Source organism: Daphnia pulicaria, chromosome 6 (assembly GCF_021234035.1).
Source record: "Daphnia pulicaria isolate SC F1-1A chromosome 6, SC_F0-13Bv2, whole genome shotgun sequence".
NCBI lineage: Eukaryota > Metazoa > Arthropoda > Branchiopoda > Diplostraca > Daphniidae > Daphnia > Daphnia pulicaria.
The window spans coordinates 18,272,614-18,285,315 of NC_060918.1; the positions used below are offsets into that span (position 1 = coordinate 18,272,614).

At 41.7% G+C, this 12,702-nt stretch overlaps 2 protein-coding genes across 2 annotated transcripts; both read right to left on the reverse strand.

The window, feature by feature from the left end:
• Positions 1-2,537: 2,537 nt before the first annotated feature.
• LOC124342146 lies at positions 2,538-3,944 on the reverse strand. Its single transcript, XM_046795113.1, has one exon. It carries the CDS (start codon positions 3,942-3,944, stop codon positions 2,538-2,540), a length of 1,407 nt encoding a protein of 468 aa, XP_046651069.1.
• Positions 3,945-3,963: 19 nt separating this feature from the next.
• LOC124342147 lies at positions 3,964-6,144 on the reverse strand. The gene has a single exon (XM_046795114.1). The coding sequence runs from the start codon at positions 6,142-6,144 to the stop codon at positions 3,964-3,966; it is 2,181 nt and encodes a 726-aa protein (XP_046651070.1).
• Positions 6,145-12,702: the final 6,558 nt, after the last annotated feature.

Here is a 12,702-nt window from a genome sequence, read left to right on the forward strand (position 1 = left end):
CACTCATGTAGTCAACAGCTCTTCTTATCTGTGTGTCAACAGGTGTCAACGTTGTCGCCAGTAGGAAAAAAATTTCATGTTTTATCTTATTTTCGTTTGATGAGTCGTAGAGAGGAGTGAATATAGTTTTATACATATGCGTCCGGCTTATTCTGCACGGCTAAAGTAAATTCATGCCTGACACCGTTTATCGACACTGATTTCTTTCCCCAGGAAGTGTAACTAACGTTGTGTGGATGTAACATGTACGATATTGCGTGGTCCACCAAACGGCGCTTAAAGCGTGCGATACTGCGATTAGACTTCAAAAGTAGTTTTCCTGCAGTCACCTTTTTAGATCAGCTCTGGCTCTTGTAAACGTACGATTGCTAACACAGCAATTTATGGAAGGTGATTTCACTTTACGATGGGCTTTCTCGTGAACGAGGCACACAAGATAGCGCGAGATACTCTGCTTCCAAAGTTTGCTCCAAGTTTGCTTTGACGTTGTACGAAGTATTAGGGTAATATGTTTTATTTTGTTTAAATTAATTTATATTTTTTGTATGAGTGTGGAGGTAGTTTCTGCATGTCATCCACTATTAGTGAGTTTGTAATTGGTGAGTTATTCCAATGCATTTTTCTTTTAAGATTTATTCAGCCAACTTAAAATATGTGTTTTATTCTATATTTACAGTACCCACCAAGCTATTAGATACATTCCCCTTTTTTTCAGTGCATTCTTATGGCACTACGTGTCTTAAACAGTGCAAGTACTACCCGAACCGCTTGGGCTAGTTTTTTTTTTCTTTTTTTCCTGAGTAGATCTAATGATTATCTACATTTTTTAAACACACAAAGTTTTTGTAGGATTAGTTCCCATAGTGCTACGGTATGGTTCATTTTATTAGGGGTTTTAGTTTTCCATAATATGCGCCGTTTTAAATACGGCGTTTTCAAAAATATACAAAAAATACAAAAAATCAAGCTAAAATCTTTGTCTCGGTGCCAAAAGCTGCAGAATTCTTCACTCTTTACGAATTTAAAGAATGATTTACAATAAAACCAACTCAGAGAACCCTTCCATATACCTCTTCAGACAGTTTTCCACTTCAAAATTTTGTCGAAATTTGTAATGCCTCTGGTGGCGACAGTGCAAGTTGTTTTAAAAAGTACTGTGACGGACGGGGTCCGTAATATTGTTTTGCGGCGACGAAATAAGACACAGGACAAATTGAATTGAATCCGGAAAAGAGTTTCTATTATTTTTAGCACAGCGAAAAGACAGGACCACACGTTTCAGAATCTTGATCGCCACTACCTTTTCTTCTTCCTCGTTTTCGTCTGCTTTTTGCTGCCACGGTCCCGCTTCTCTTTTCCTTTGGCGCCGGTGCGGCACAGTCCGGCCGGCCGGCGGAATTAATCCTGGGTGCGAGGACCTTAAATGTAGCATAATTTAAGAACGGGGCGGATTAATTCAGATCGAGCGGTCTTGACAGCAGCCTTCCTTATAACGTTATCGCTGCTAGGAAAGACTTTCGTTATTTGTCCAGCAAGCCACTCTCCTCTTCGAGTATTTTCGTCCATTATCAAGACGTTGTCGCTGATACGGAGTGGTCGGACGGATTTGTCCCACTTCTTCCTTTCAATCAAGCTGGGCAGGTACTCACGCATCCAGCGCCTCCAGAACTGGTCGGTGATGAATAGCGACTGCTTCCATTTTCTTCTTGAGAGTCCGTCAAAGGCGCTCTCAGAGTCGGGGGCTTGATGCGGGTTCGCAGAGCCCAAGATAAAGTGGAAGGGAGTGAGAGGCTCTGGTTCTGCTGGGTCGGTCGGGACGTTCGTTAAAGGACGAGAGTTCAACAAGGACGCGACTTCCGCAAAAACTGTCTGCAGGACTTCGTCAGTGACGGATCGATTTTCCAGAATGGCCTTCATGGCCTTCTTGCTTGAAATAATAAGCCTTTCCCAAATGCCACCAAACGACGGTTCTGACGGTGGCGAAAACCGCCAATCGATCCCTCGGTCAATCATTTCGGTTGTAATCCGAACAGAGTTTAAGTTGTCGATTCCTTCTCGCAGCTCCCTTTCTCCCGCGACGATTTTCGTGCCGTTGTCACTGACTATAACTTTAGGGTGACCACGGAGGGAGATGAAGCTGCGTAATGCCATTATGAAAGAGTCCGCATCCATCGTGTCTAGCACCTCCAGGTGCACGGCTCTCGTGGATAGGCAGGTTATAAGTAGACCATATCTTTTTGCTGTTCGCCGACAGACGACGACCTGAAACGGACCAAAACAATCCAAGCCCACGTTTGTAAATGCGCGGGCAAATGCCTGGAGGCACTCTTTTGGTAGACCGGCCATTCGGGGAGCCTGTGGCAGTGCATGGAGCGTTCTACATTTTATACACTTTCCGAGAATTCGGCGGATGGCTCTACGTCCCTGAAGAAGATAAAAATTTTGCCTCACGACGCTCAGCGTGTGTTCTACGCCAAAATGGTTGACCTTGAAATGACAATCCTCGATTATGAGATTGGAGAGGTGGTGGTCCGCTGCTATGATGATGGGGTGACGAGTACGAGCTCTGCATGTTGAAGCCGCCCGTCCACCTTCAATAAACCGTCGGCGGGGTCGATGTATGGCCCCACCCGCTTCAAGATAGAATTCCGGGGGATTAAGGCGCCTTTTGCCAGGGTATCGCTCTCCCGCGGGAATGCCTCTTCTTGCGAGATAGCTAGGCAGAGACGAAAGGCATTCGCAAGCTCATCGGCGGTTGGTTCTTTTTCGGAAACCGGTTCAGTCCGTAACGCTTGGGCGACATCACGCTTCAAGGTGTTGAGCTGGGTGCTTTGAGTGATGATTTTAGATACGACGAGAAATGACGGGTGGCGTGATGGTTGCGCCTCGCTTAGTTGGCCGACATTAACGACTTGCGCCGTCTCATCATCAGCAAAAACGGAAGGCGGATGGAATGCTACTGGTACGAACGCTGGATCTAACAAAAATGTAGGTCTGGTGATCCATTTGCAATCTGGCCCAAAATCTTTTGGAACAACGCCCCGTGGGCACGCGTCCGCGGGATTGTCTTCACTGCAGACATAGTACCATTGCTCCGCCGACGAGTGGGCAAGAATTTCGCTTCTTCTTGCCGCGACGAACGCTGTCTGACGAGGGCGGCTGGTGCGCAACTGATGTAGCACTATTTCTGAGTCAGAATAAAATTCCGTCGCGGAAATGATGATTCGAAGCTCCTTCTTTATAATGGTTGAAATATGAACCGCCAGGACGGCGGCTTTTAGTTCGAGTCGCGGAATCGTCATAGGGGTGAGAGGCGTGAGGCGGCCTTTTGCCATAACAAAACTGACGTGCACCCTGTCTCCGCACTGCACGCGAAAGTAAGCGACGGCACAATAGGCTACTAATGAGGCGTCCGCAAAGATGATAAGCGTAAACACTGATTTGTCGAGAGGAAATTCGGTCGGGCGGAAGCAACGGCTGACATACATAAGAGATAGTCTGTTCAGTCCTTTCGTCCATTCTTCCCACTTTGCCAGAACTTCTTCAGGCAAATGGTTGTCCCACCTGCGATGCAATTTCTTTTCGCGTTCTAATTTATGAATTTGTTGAAACTGTAACCTTGCTCCTGTCATCACTGGAAGGCAAATGCCGAGGGGGTCGAAAGTCAAGGAAATGGCTGATAACAATTCCCTCTTTGTTGATACTTTGGGCATCTGCTTTACCCTGATTCTGTAAGAGTCGTCGATAAGATGCCATTCCATGCCGAAAATAAGGTCAACTGGCGAGGCGTTCGGGTTGAGATCCGCTACTGGTGTCGATCTAAGATGCGTTGGTATACTGTTGATTACTCGCAAGGAAGATGAAGCAAAACCGGTTAAAGCGAAACCGCCAGACGCGAGACATTCCGTTACATCCTTAGCAAATTTTAAAGCCTCTTCTTCCATTTCGAAAGAGTCGCAAAAGTTATCGGAGTAAAAATTGTCCTTTAATCTGGTTGCAACGTGGGGAAAGCGCATGTTGTCGTTTGCTGCGCGTTGCAAGGTTTGAACGGCGGCAGATGATGCACAAATTTCGCCGAATACCAAGGTCGTGAATTGGTACGTGAGTACCGGAGAATTGCTGCCAAATTTCCGGAAAACGAAGCGTTGAAGAGACTGATGTTTTTTTGTCTACACCGATACGATGGTAAAATGAAGTAATATCGGCCGAAAGGGCGACGGAATGTTGGCGCGCTCGAAGTAGGATACCAACCAGATAAGGAATAGATGGGGGTCCACGCAATGTAATATCGTTGAGAGATATTCCGTTGTAACGAGCGGCACAATCGAAAACGACTCGAATCCCCTTGTCCGGCTTGTTGTTGTTGACGACGAAAAAATGCGGTAAATGCCAAATAAAACCCGCTGGTTTGTCAATTTCTGACCGATCCACAAGTACTACAGTGCCTGAAGCGATGAGATTATTGATCTTTTGTTCGTATTGTTTTGCGAGGCTGCGCATATTCGGGTCAAGAAGGTGACGTTCGAGTCCATAGAAACGCGAAAGCGCTTGACTCCTGTTGTTGGGAATTAAAGGGTGGTTCGGTTTTACTGGCAGCTCAATCTGGTAACCACATTTTAAGCGCGTCATAGACCGGTTGATGATGGCTACCATTTGATCGTCTCCGTCGGAAGTGGAGTTAGCAGCTGTGGTATCGGGTGAATTTTTGCATGGCTTTGCTGATTGCGAGTCTTCTGAAGCATCGAAGGGCGACGAATGGAGTTGTACGTAACCTAAATTTACGTTTCGCTTCTTACTAGGACTGGCAACGAGATATCGCGGTATTTTGCCAACGACGGCCCAACCGAAGCAAGTCTGGTGCGCTGTAGGGCCATCTTCACCTTCGATCGGTACGGCGATTTGGAGCGTTTGATGAGCGGATGGAAAATCCATTCCGATTAAAACTTCGACTTTGGACGAATCGATACTTGGAAGGTCAAGGGTGGACAAGTGTTCCCAATTAGTTTTAATACTGGGCCAATCAATTTTACGCTGGGACAGAGTAATCTTTGGGACGACTAAGACGTTGGACGCCTCCAAGGTGTGTTTGCCATCCAGAGAGTTTAGTTTAAACGTTACTACATTGGATTCGACCAAAAGCGAGTCCCAGAACGAACCAAAGCGAACGAGCAAGGGCGGGCCTTTTAGATTTAGCGAGTTTGCCAAGTTTCGTGTTACAAGGGTTGCTTCGCTACCAGGATCAAGGACAGCATAGGTTGTGCGAACCGAGTCGAACGTTTCAACCAACAATTGAACAATAGCCAATGAAACTGGCCGAACACCGCTGTCCATGGATTTAACGAGAAGTACGTGATGATTGTTACCTTTATTGGTTGATGCCTCTGGGAACTGCCGATCAGCTCTATGTAGTAACGAATGATGGGGGCCGCCACATTCTTTGCAACCAGCGTTTTGTCTTCTGCATTTTCGGGTGTAATGGCCACGAATTAGACATTTGAAGCAGTGGTTGTTGGAGGCGCATAATGCGGCGCGAGCGTTGACAATCATCCTTTTGAAAACGTTACACATTTCGAGCCTGTGTCCTGGATTCTCCTTGCAGGCGGGACACTCGGGAAAGACTGCTACTTCCAATAATGATTGCACAAGGACAGTTGGGTTGCGGTTGTTATAGTTGCTGCTGCCTGGTTGGTTTTGGTTGCTGTTGTTTATATTCGTCGTACCGGAAGCGGGTGGTTTTGTTGCATTTGAACTGCCTGTCGAAGAGAGTTTGGCACCACGAAGCTCTTCCGCCCCAACAATTGCGTCGATCCAGCTGTCAAAATCCTTTAGTGATGGAACTCGTCTCAATTCATAGGCATACTTGCCCCAATCTGTTTGAAGATTAATCGGTAGATTGACGTGGAGTGAGCCAACTACCGTGGAGTAGGTGAACATATCGATGTGCTCAGGGCCCACACTCGAAACGGCATCGTGTACAGCAGTTGCCATGTGAAAAAGGGAGTCAAAGTAGCCGGTCTTGAAAGGTAGAAGCTGTAGAAGGCACTGATTATGGGCTTGAATAATCAAGGCTGGGTCGCCGTATTTGCTTTGGAGCTGAGCCCACGCTGACTCGAAGGAATAGCCGCCAGTGAAGATATGCGCCATTCTACGTTGGATACTTTCTAGCAGAGTTTCTTGGAGCGAAAGCAGCTTCACTGACTCTGCGAAATCTGTGTCGGTTAGAGTTGCTTTAATACCAGCCGCGTATTTCGGCCATCATCGTGGATCGCCATCAAATTTAGCTACTACCAGTCTTGGTTCGCGATAGGACGAATTATGATGACGTGGAGTAACAGGAGCCTGATGAATTATATTGCTGGTGCTGGGGTTGGTTGGCACGAATGCCCCAGGAAGATTGTTCTGGTACGTTTGCAACGGGGACGAAGTTAAGTGGTAATCTTCGAACGCTACGGCCCGACACGCTCCGAGGCCCGCAAGAAGTTGCGATTCACGACGGATTCGCATCATGAGATCCTCTTGTTCACGTTCGTTTTTTGTCGCCAAATCTTTGACGTCTCTCTTTTGCTGAATCTTCTTTTGAACCAACAAGAATTCGAGATCAAGTTTTCGTTTTTTCGCTGCCGTTAATTGATCAGTAGGTTCCAGCTCTTCATCAGGCACGCTTAGATGGCCGTTGTTATCTAGCGGTTCAGGCTGTTGAATAGCACTTGCCGAATCGTGAGGCGAAATGGTATTGATGAGCGATTCCGGTTGCTCGTCGCGTGGATTAGGACGATTAGGTACGTGGCCACTGTTTGATACGTTCCATCCTTGACGACCAACTCTTACTTGACGGACGCGATTGATTGCTTCGACGCAAGTGTTATGCAATTGCTGGATTCCTTGCAAGTACGTATCAGCGGCCTCCCTTTCTTCAGCGTCAAGTTCGGCAGCGGCCACGTAACGTTCGTGTATATCGACTAGTCCGTTGAAAGCATCCGTTAGCATCGGCATAAAGGCCTCGAGCTCCGCGCGAGACGCAGCGTTGACTATTATAGTTCGAGCTCGTTTAACGGTGTTGGTGTGTTTGCGCTTCGCTGTCGTCCGCGCGGCAAAGAGAGTCTGGGCGTCTACCATACCATCGTGATGTTCGTCGGCCATGCTTGGAAATTAGCGTGTATGAAACGATATTGGAAGCTCGACTGATATCTAACGATAAAAATTAAATTAAGTGTGGTTCGATTGTTGGATAAAATTTAAACGTACGATGTTGTAATTCTCGTTGTTGTGGTCGTATTTTATTTAGTATGTTGTTCGACTTGTTCGAAAAACCTGAAATAAGGAAAAGACTCGTTAGCGTTGTCGTTAAAGGGGTATTAACGAAAGAATAGCATATTTTGTTGTTTGTTCGAGATATAGTAAATTTCGATTAACTGTAGTGCGAAAAGTTCGAGTTTGTTTAATTTGTACAAATAGGTAACCGTTAAAATAACGATTCCGGAAATATTAGTTCGATAGATATAAGGATTTTACGTGGCAGATTATTTAACTAGAGGTATATGGTCTTATATCTCTAGTTCGGTACGCCACCGCCATCCTTCCATTTAATGGAACAGGCAAGAAACTTTTTCTTTTTTTAAACAAGTACAAGAAAGCTTTAAATAAACTTTAAATAAGTTAAGAAAGAAAACTTAATCGTAGTGGAGCATAAAATTGAATGAATATGGGAACGCAAAAGTAGTTGGGAAGAGGCAGAGTAAAAAATTTTCTATTCTTTCGCGCCTTATCGATAATGGGGAAATTTTGTTCGCGCGGAGGTGGGGTTCGAAACGTTCCGCGTGGCGCATGGCCGTTCAAGATAGCTTTTTGAAACCGACATTTTATGCATTTGTTCGAATTTACATAGATTTTAACAAGTTTGTAACTTACGATTGTGAACTTGGTGGCTATTACACTGCCTTTTCTTCTTCCTCGTTTTCGTCTGCTTTTCGCTGCCACGGTGCCGCTTCTCTTTTCCTTTGGCACCGGTGCGCCACAAGTAAAAATTGGTGGGTACTGTATTGTAACGGATGTCTCACGTCTATCATGTAGATCCGCTTACCCATGTAATATCAGCACCAATTAGCTTATCATATAGATCCGCCGGCCCATGTATCGGCACATATTAGCCTATCAAATAGATCCGCCCGAACCAGCATAAAAGGGTCCGGCAAAGAGCTTCTCGCTCTCAGTCTCTGTATCAACGTTTATCGTGACTTACAATACACGTCTTCAATCCTATTCACCACCTTGTTACAGTATACCAAATCAGACGGAGTTCATGAAGTGCAAGATTCTATGACTAGAGATGCAGTGTCAATGCCCATGCAAGATATGCCTTGAAGAACAATGAAGACGAAAGCAGAAATGGAGAAGACGATGAGATCCAAGATGATATCGACTTATCTCATATTATCCAAATAAAGAATATATAATTTCTGTTTAAATCTTTGTGACCCATACTATCCCCTATGCAGTATCATCCAAATGAAAAAGACAGATGAATTTATTATGTGGAAAAAACGATATGAATAAAACAATGTCCAAGCAATTTTTCTCCTTTTTTACCTTTATTTTATTAAAAGTTACAATCACTTAGCAATTTAACAATTAACAAACTAACAGCAAACAATCTAACAATTACATACGACAACTTTTCAAAAAAAAATACGACAAAAGTTATTAGTTACTAGTTATTAAAAACGGCGTTTGAAATACGAAATAGCTAGCGTAAAGTAAATGAGAATAAGAATTCATGAAAAACAACAACTTACTTCAATTACAAACAAAATAAATCTATTTTGTTGATAAAATTTACTTTCGAAATAATAACAAACATGACAATTTAATTTTTATAAAACGATGAAAGCTGCCGTATCTATCCCTTGATATGGTGAAGAATAAGAGCCCCTTCTCCATCTTACCCTCATTGTGTGACACTATATGGTTCCAGCTGACCAAAATCCAAGTATTGCCAAGCAAATTGAAGTCTTACGAAAGTTCACTTTCGTTCTCTCATAGACTCTCTTCCGTCCCAAACATTACTAGCATATATACAGATGGATCTTAGACTATTGGCAGAACGTTCGGTGTAGTGTTTATTCCTCAACTAGTCGTTTCTAAATCCTGGCTTCTCAAGAAGAACTCTACCCTACTAACACTGCTCATCCTGTTTTTATAATATAAGCGTCAATATGGGATGGCAGGATCCCCATCCAAATGAAACGGCTGTGGAATATCACGGGAATATAGTGTTTCGCATCGCAATTTCAAATATTTAACGTACACCTTCCTGTATGAGAAACTTTTATAAAGGTTCCGTAAAATATGTATATCTCATTTCCAATTACATTTCACATTCTTAAAATATACGATTTGCTTACACACATATCAATACAAATCTAATCCAAAAATGGATAATAAATGAAGCTTAATAGATATACACATATAAGAATATTCCGGGAATGCACTTATGATTGCACAATATGCACGTCAAAATAGGCCCCAGGTACTGCTGGAAGAATGATAGTAATTAGCGTGTTTAAGCATGAATTCCAATGGTAAACTGATTTTACGGTACGATAAGGTTTAACACATACTTGTACCATTTTGAATATAGTTAAATGCTTGTACAGAATGTCCGAAGAGTAAACCACCCTAGCTAGTAAACTATTCACGTTCACCTTCTACCCAATTGGGTCGAAATTTTATTTAAATAAATTTGTGCAAGTAAACAATGTCATGAAAAAATTTGTATTAAACTTAAATCAGCAACAATTCAGAACAAAGAGTTTAATATGCAATGCAATGCAAATTTATCAGTTTTGACACAAAATACGATCCAATTCTGGGAAAGAAGTTGTTGATATGTATACATTTATATAAATTATACTTACATTTACATACATACTTAGATTTACATAATACATTTATACTTAATTATACAAAATTAAAATTACTCCAGTTTGGGGGATAATCCCGATAGGTATACTATTTCTTCAAAAATTGTTCATAATGATAATGGGTGAAGAACAAGCCTTCGTGGTTTTAAAATGTTCTTCAAAGAATATACAATTTTTCTTTTGTTCTCACAAAATTCTCGATTGAAACAACATGTCTGCCTTCTATAATAATGCAGTAACTGGCAATTTGTTGTTTAAAGTAATAATATCCAGATGGATTTTTTTATACTGTCTTCCAGATAGCAATGAAGTCAACAACTTCCCAGAAAGATGAAGTTTTTAAAGGACAAGAGATTTAGAAACACCTTATTTGTTTAAGGTTAATTTAAACCAGGAAATTCAACGTTCTTGGTCAATTTGACGGACTAGTTGTTCAACTGACCTACCGCATGGCTTCACCATATTTTTATAAATCTGTTTCTTTCTTTCTTTATTTATTTTTAAAGCAAAAGACGCTTGTATCACGGAACCCCTGGTTGTATAAACTTGGCACCCATAAAATACATTGTGCCTTTTAATGTTCAGTACGTAAGATGTCGCAGGGGCATAGTTCGACATTCTACAAATAGAAAAACAAATAGATTTCCCACCAAACAAAATTTCAGATATTTTTCGTGAATGAATATCAACATCGAAGATAAACATTGACGTCAGTTGGTTTTCCACGAACTTAATAAATCCCAGCTGCAAAGACATAAACATAACCTAAAAAATTGAAATATATTGTCACGATCGTTTCAGCCCTCTATTGATCGTTGGGTTAATGGTTTAATTACTTAACCCTAGGTGGCCTAATGTAGTTTGTCACCTTGTTTAACCTTACTTCTTGGCTCTCTCCCCCTTTTAACCTTGCTCCCCCTCTTGGTGACGGTCAGTTGCGTCCGTAGTGTGAACCTAGCATCTTGTTTTACTTCTCAGTTGTGCTGTACTCTTTCCTGGTGTAGTTAGTGGACGCTGTTGGTGTAATAAAGTTACGTAGGCACCAACAGTGACAGTTTATCATTCTGTACCGGCTCTTGTGTAAAAGGGAGTCGGCAGAGTGATTAATTTCGCTTATAGTGACCTCACTTCAAGTGTTAATTAGGCCATATGCTGATTTGAGCGTAACAATATGTTTAACGAGTGAAGCATTAAGCACAATCTATTATGGGTTAATAAATACCGTTAATTTTTACGAGAATGGGCCAGAATTAATTATAAACATTTTTGTTAAAGGGAGTCCATTTGCATTAATTAGGAATTCAATATACGAAGGGATATATAAGCATTCCTTTCGACTGTAGTGCAAGCAAAATTCTCACGACTGATGTTTAGAGATTATGGCGATATTTTCCTGGAGGCATACCTTCAAATACAATTTTGCCGCACATCAATTTCAGTAAGGTTCTGCTTTGTTTGGGAAAATAGGTGTGACTAGCAAACTTGTGAAGAATTGTTAGCATCTTGAGACGTGTAAATATGGAACTTGAGAATTGCTAGCTCATCTTCTTAAATTTTCAGTTGCTATTTCTTCTTGGGTCGGATCTGGTTGTTGTCCTTGATATATTAATAGTGATAATACTTAATAAAAGTACGTAAATCTTTGTCCAAAATAAATTAAATTCCCATAAAAGCTCGTGAAACAATTAAAGTCATTTTTAAAATAATAAGGCTTTATCCCAATTTCATTGGGTAAATTGTTAATGACATTCAAATAAAAAAATATCCAGAACGCAGAAGGTTCATCAGGGAATCCCTTAATGAAAAACTGATTATATAATATGATATACAGAGAATACATTTTGAAAAGAGAGGCAACAATAATGTATAACTCAATAAAGTGACAGTTCAAAAACCCACACCAGAATCATAGACACTTTGAAACTTTCATCGGAAAATCTTTCAACCTTTTTTAAATAAATAAATACATGATTAGTAAAATGAATGTGTAGAAAAACAGCTAAAATTTGCCGTTTCATTCGAACAGAATCGTCTATGATTGCTGTAAGAGCCATTCGAACATTTCTATCATTTCCCGTTGAATAATTGATGGTACATCTGCTTTAAGTTTGCCTGGTCTGCAGAGTTAATTACCCCTTTGTTTGATGGATAATCTCTTGCTCGTTCTACGTCCCTGTTTCTCTCTTGATGATACTATGAATCAAGTTTTAATGGGAAAACAAAAGGGTTCGAAAATCATTCGATTTGGTATTATGTTATTTAAAAAAAAACGTGATTATCATTCATTGTTTAAATATTGTAAATCTAGGATTGGGGGACAAACTTCGCAACTGATGAGCTTTCGCCAACTCTTCGGTTCGTTTTCTTTTCAGTAATTATGGGCGAGACTACAGATGTTACAGTTGACAAACAGCTAATTGAGATGGTGGAATTTTACGATGTAGTAAAAGGGAAAACAGTTGAAGAACTTTACTATAATCTCGTTCAGTGTGAAGAGGAAAAAGCTAAATCACTTGTGGAAAATTTGCTTGAATTATTTGAGAGAAAAAATTCCACTGGACAAGCCATATTATTGTTATTGTTCGAGGCAAGTTACTTATCTCGAACGGCGAGATCCTGTGTAATCGTCCTTTCCTTGAACGCGCTCTTGTATGGAAGCTGGTGAAAGGGTGGATGATTTCCCGTATCTATACGGTGTTTCACAATGGCTGACCGTTCCAACTCCGTACTGGATTTTGCGAAGCTTTTTTTATTTCGGCGTAAGAGAGCGATGACTCTGGCC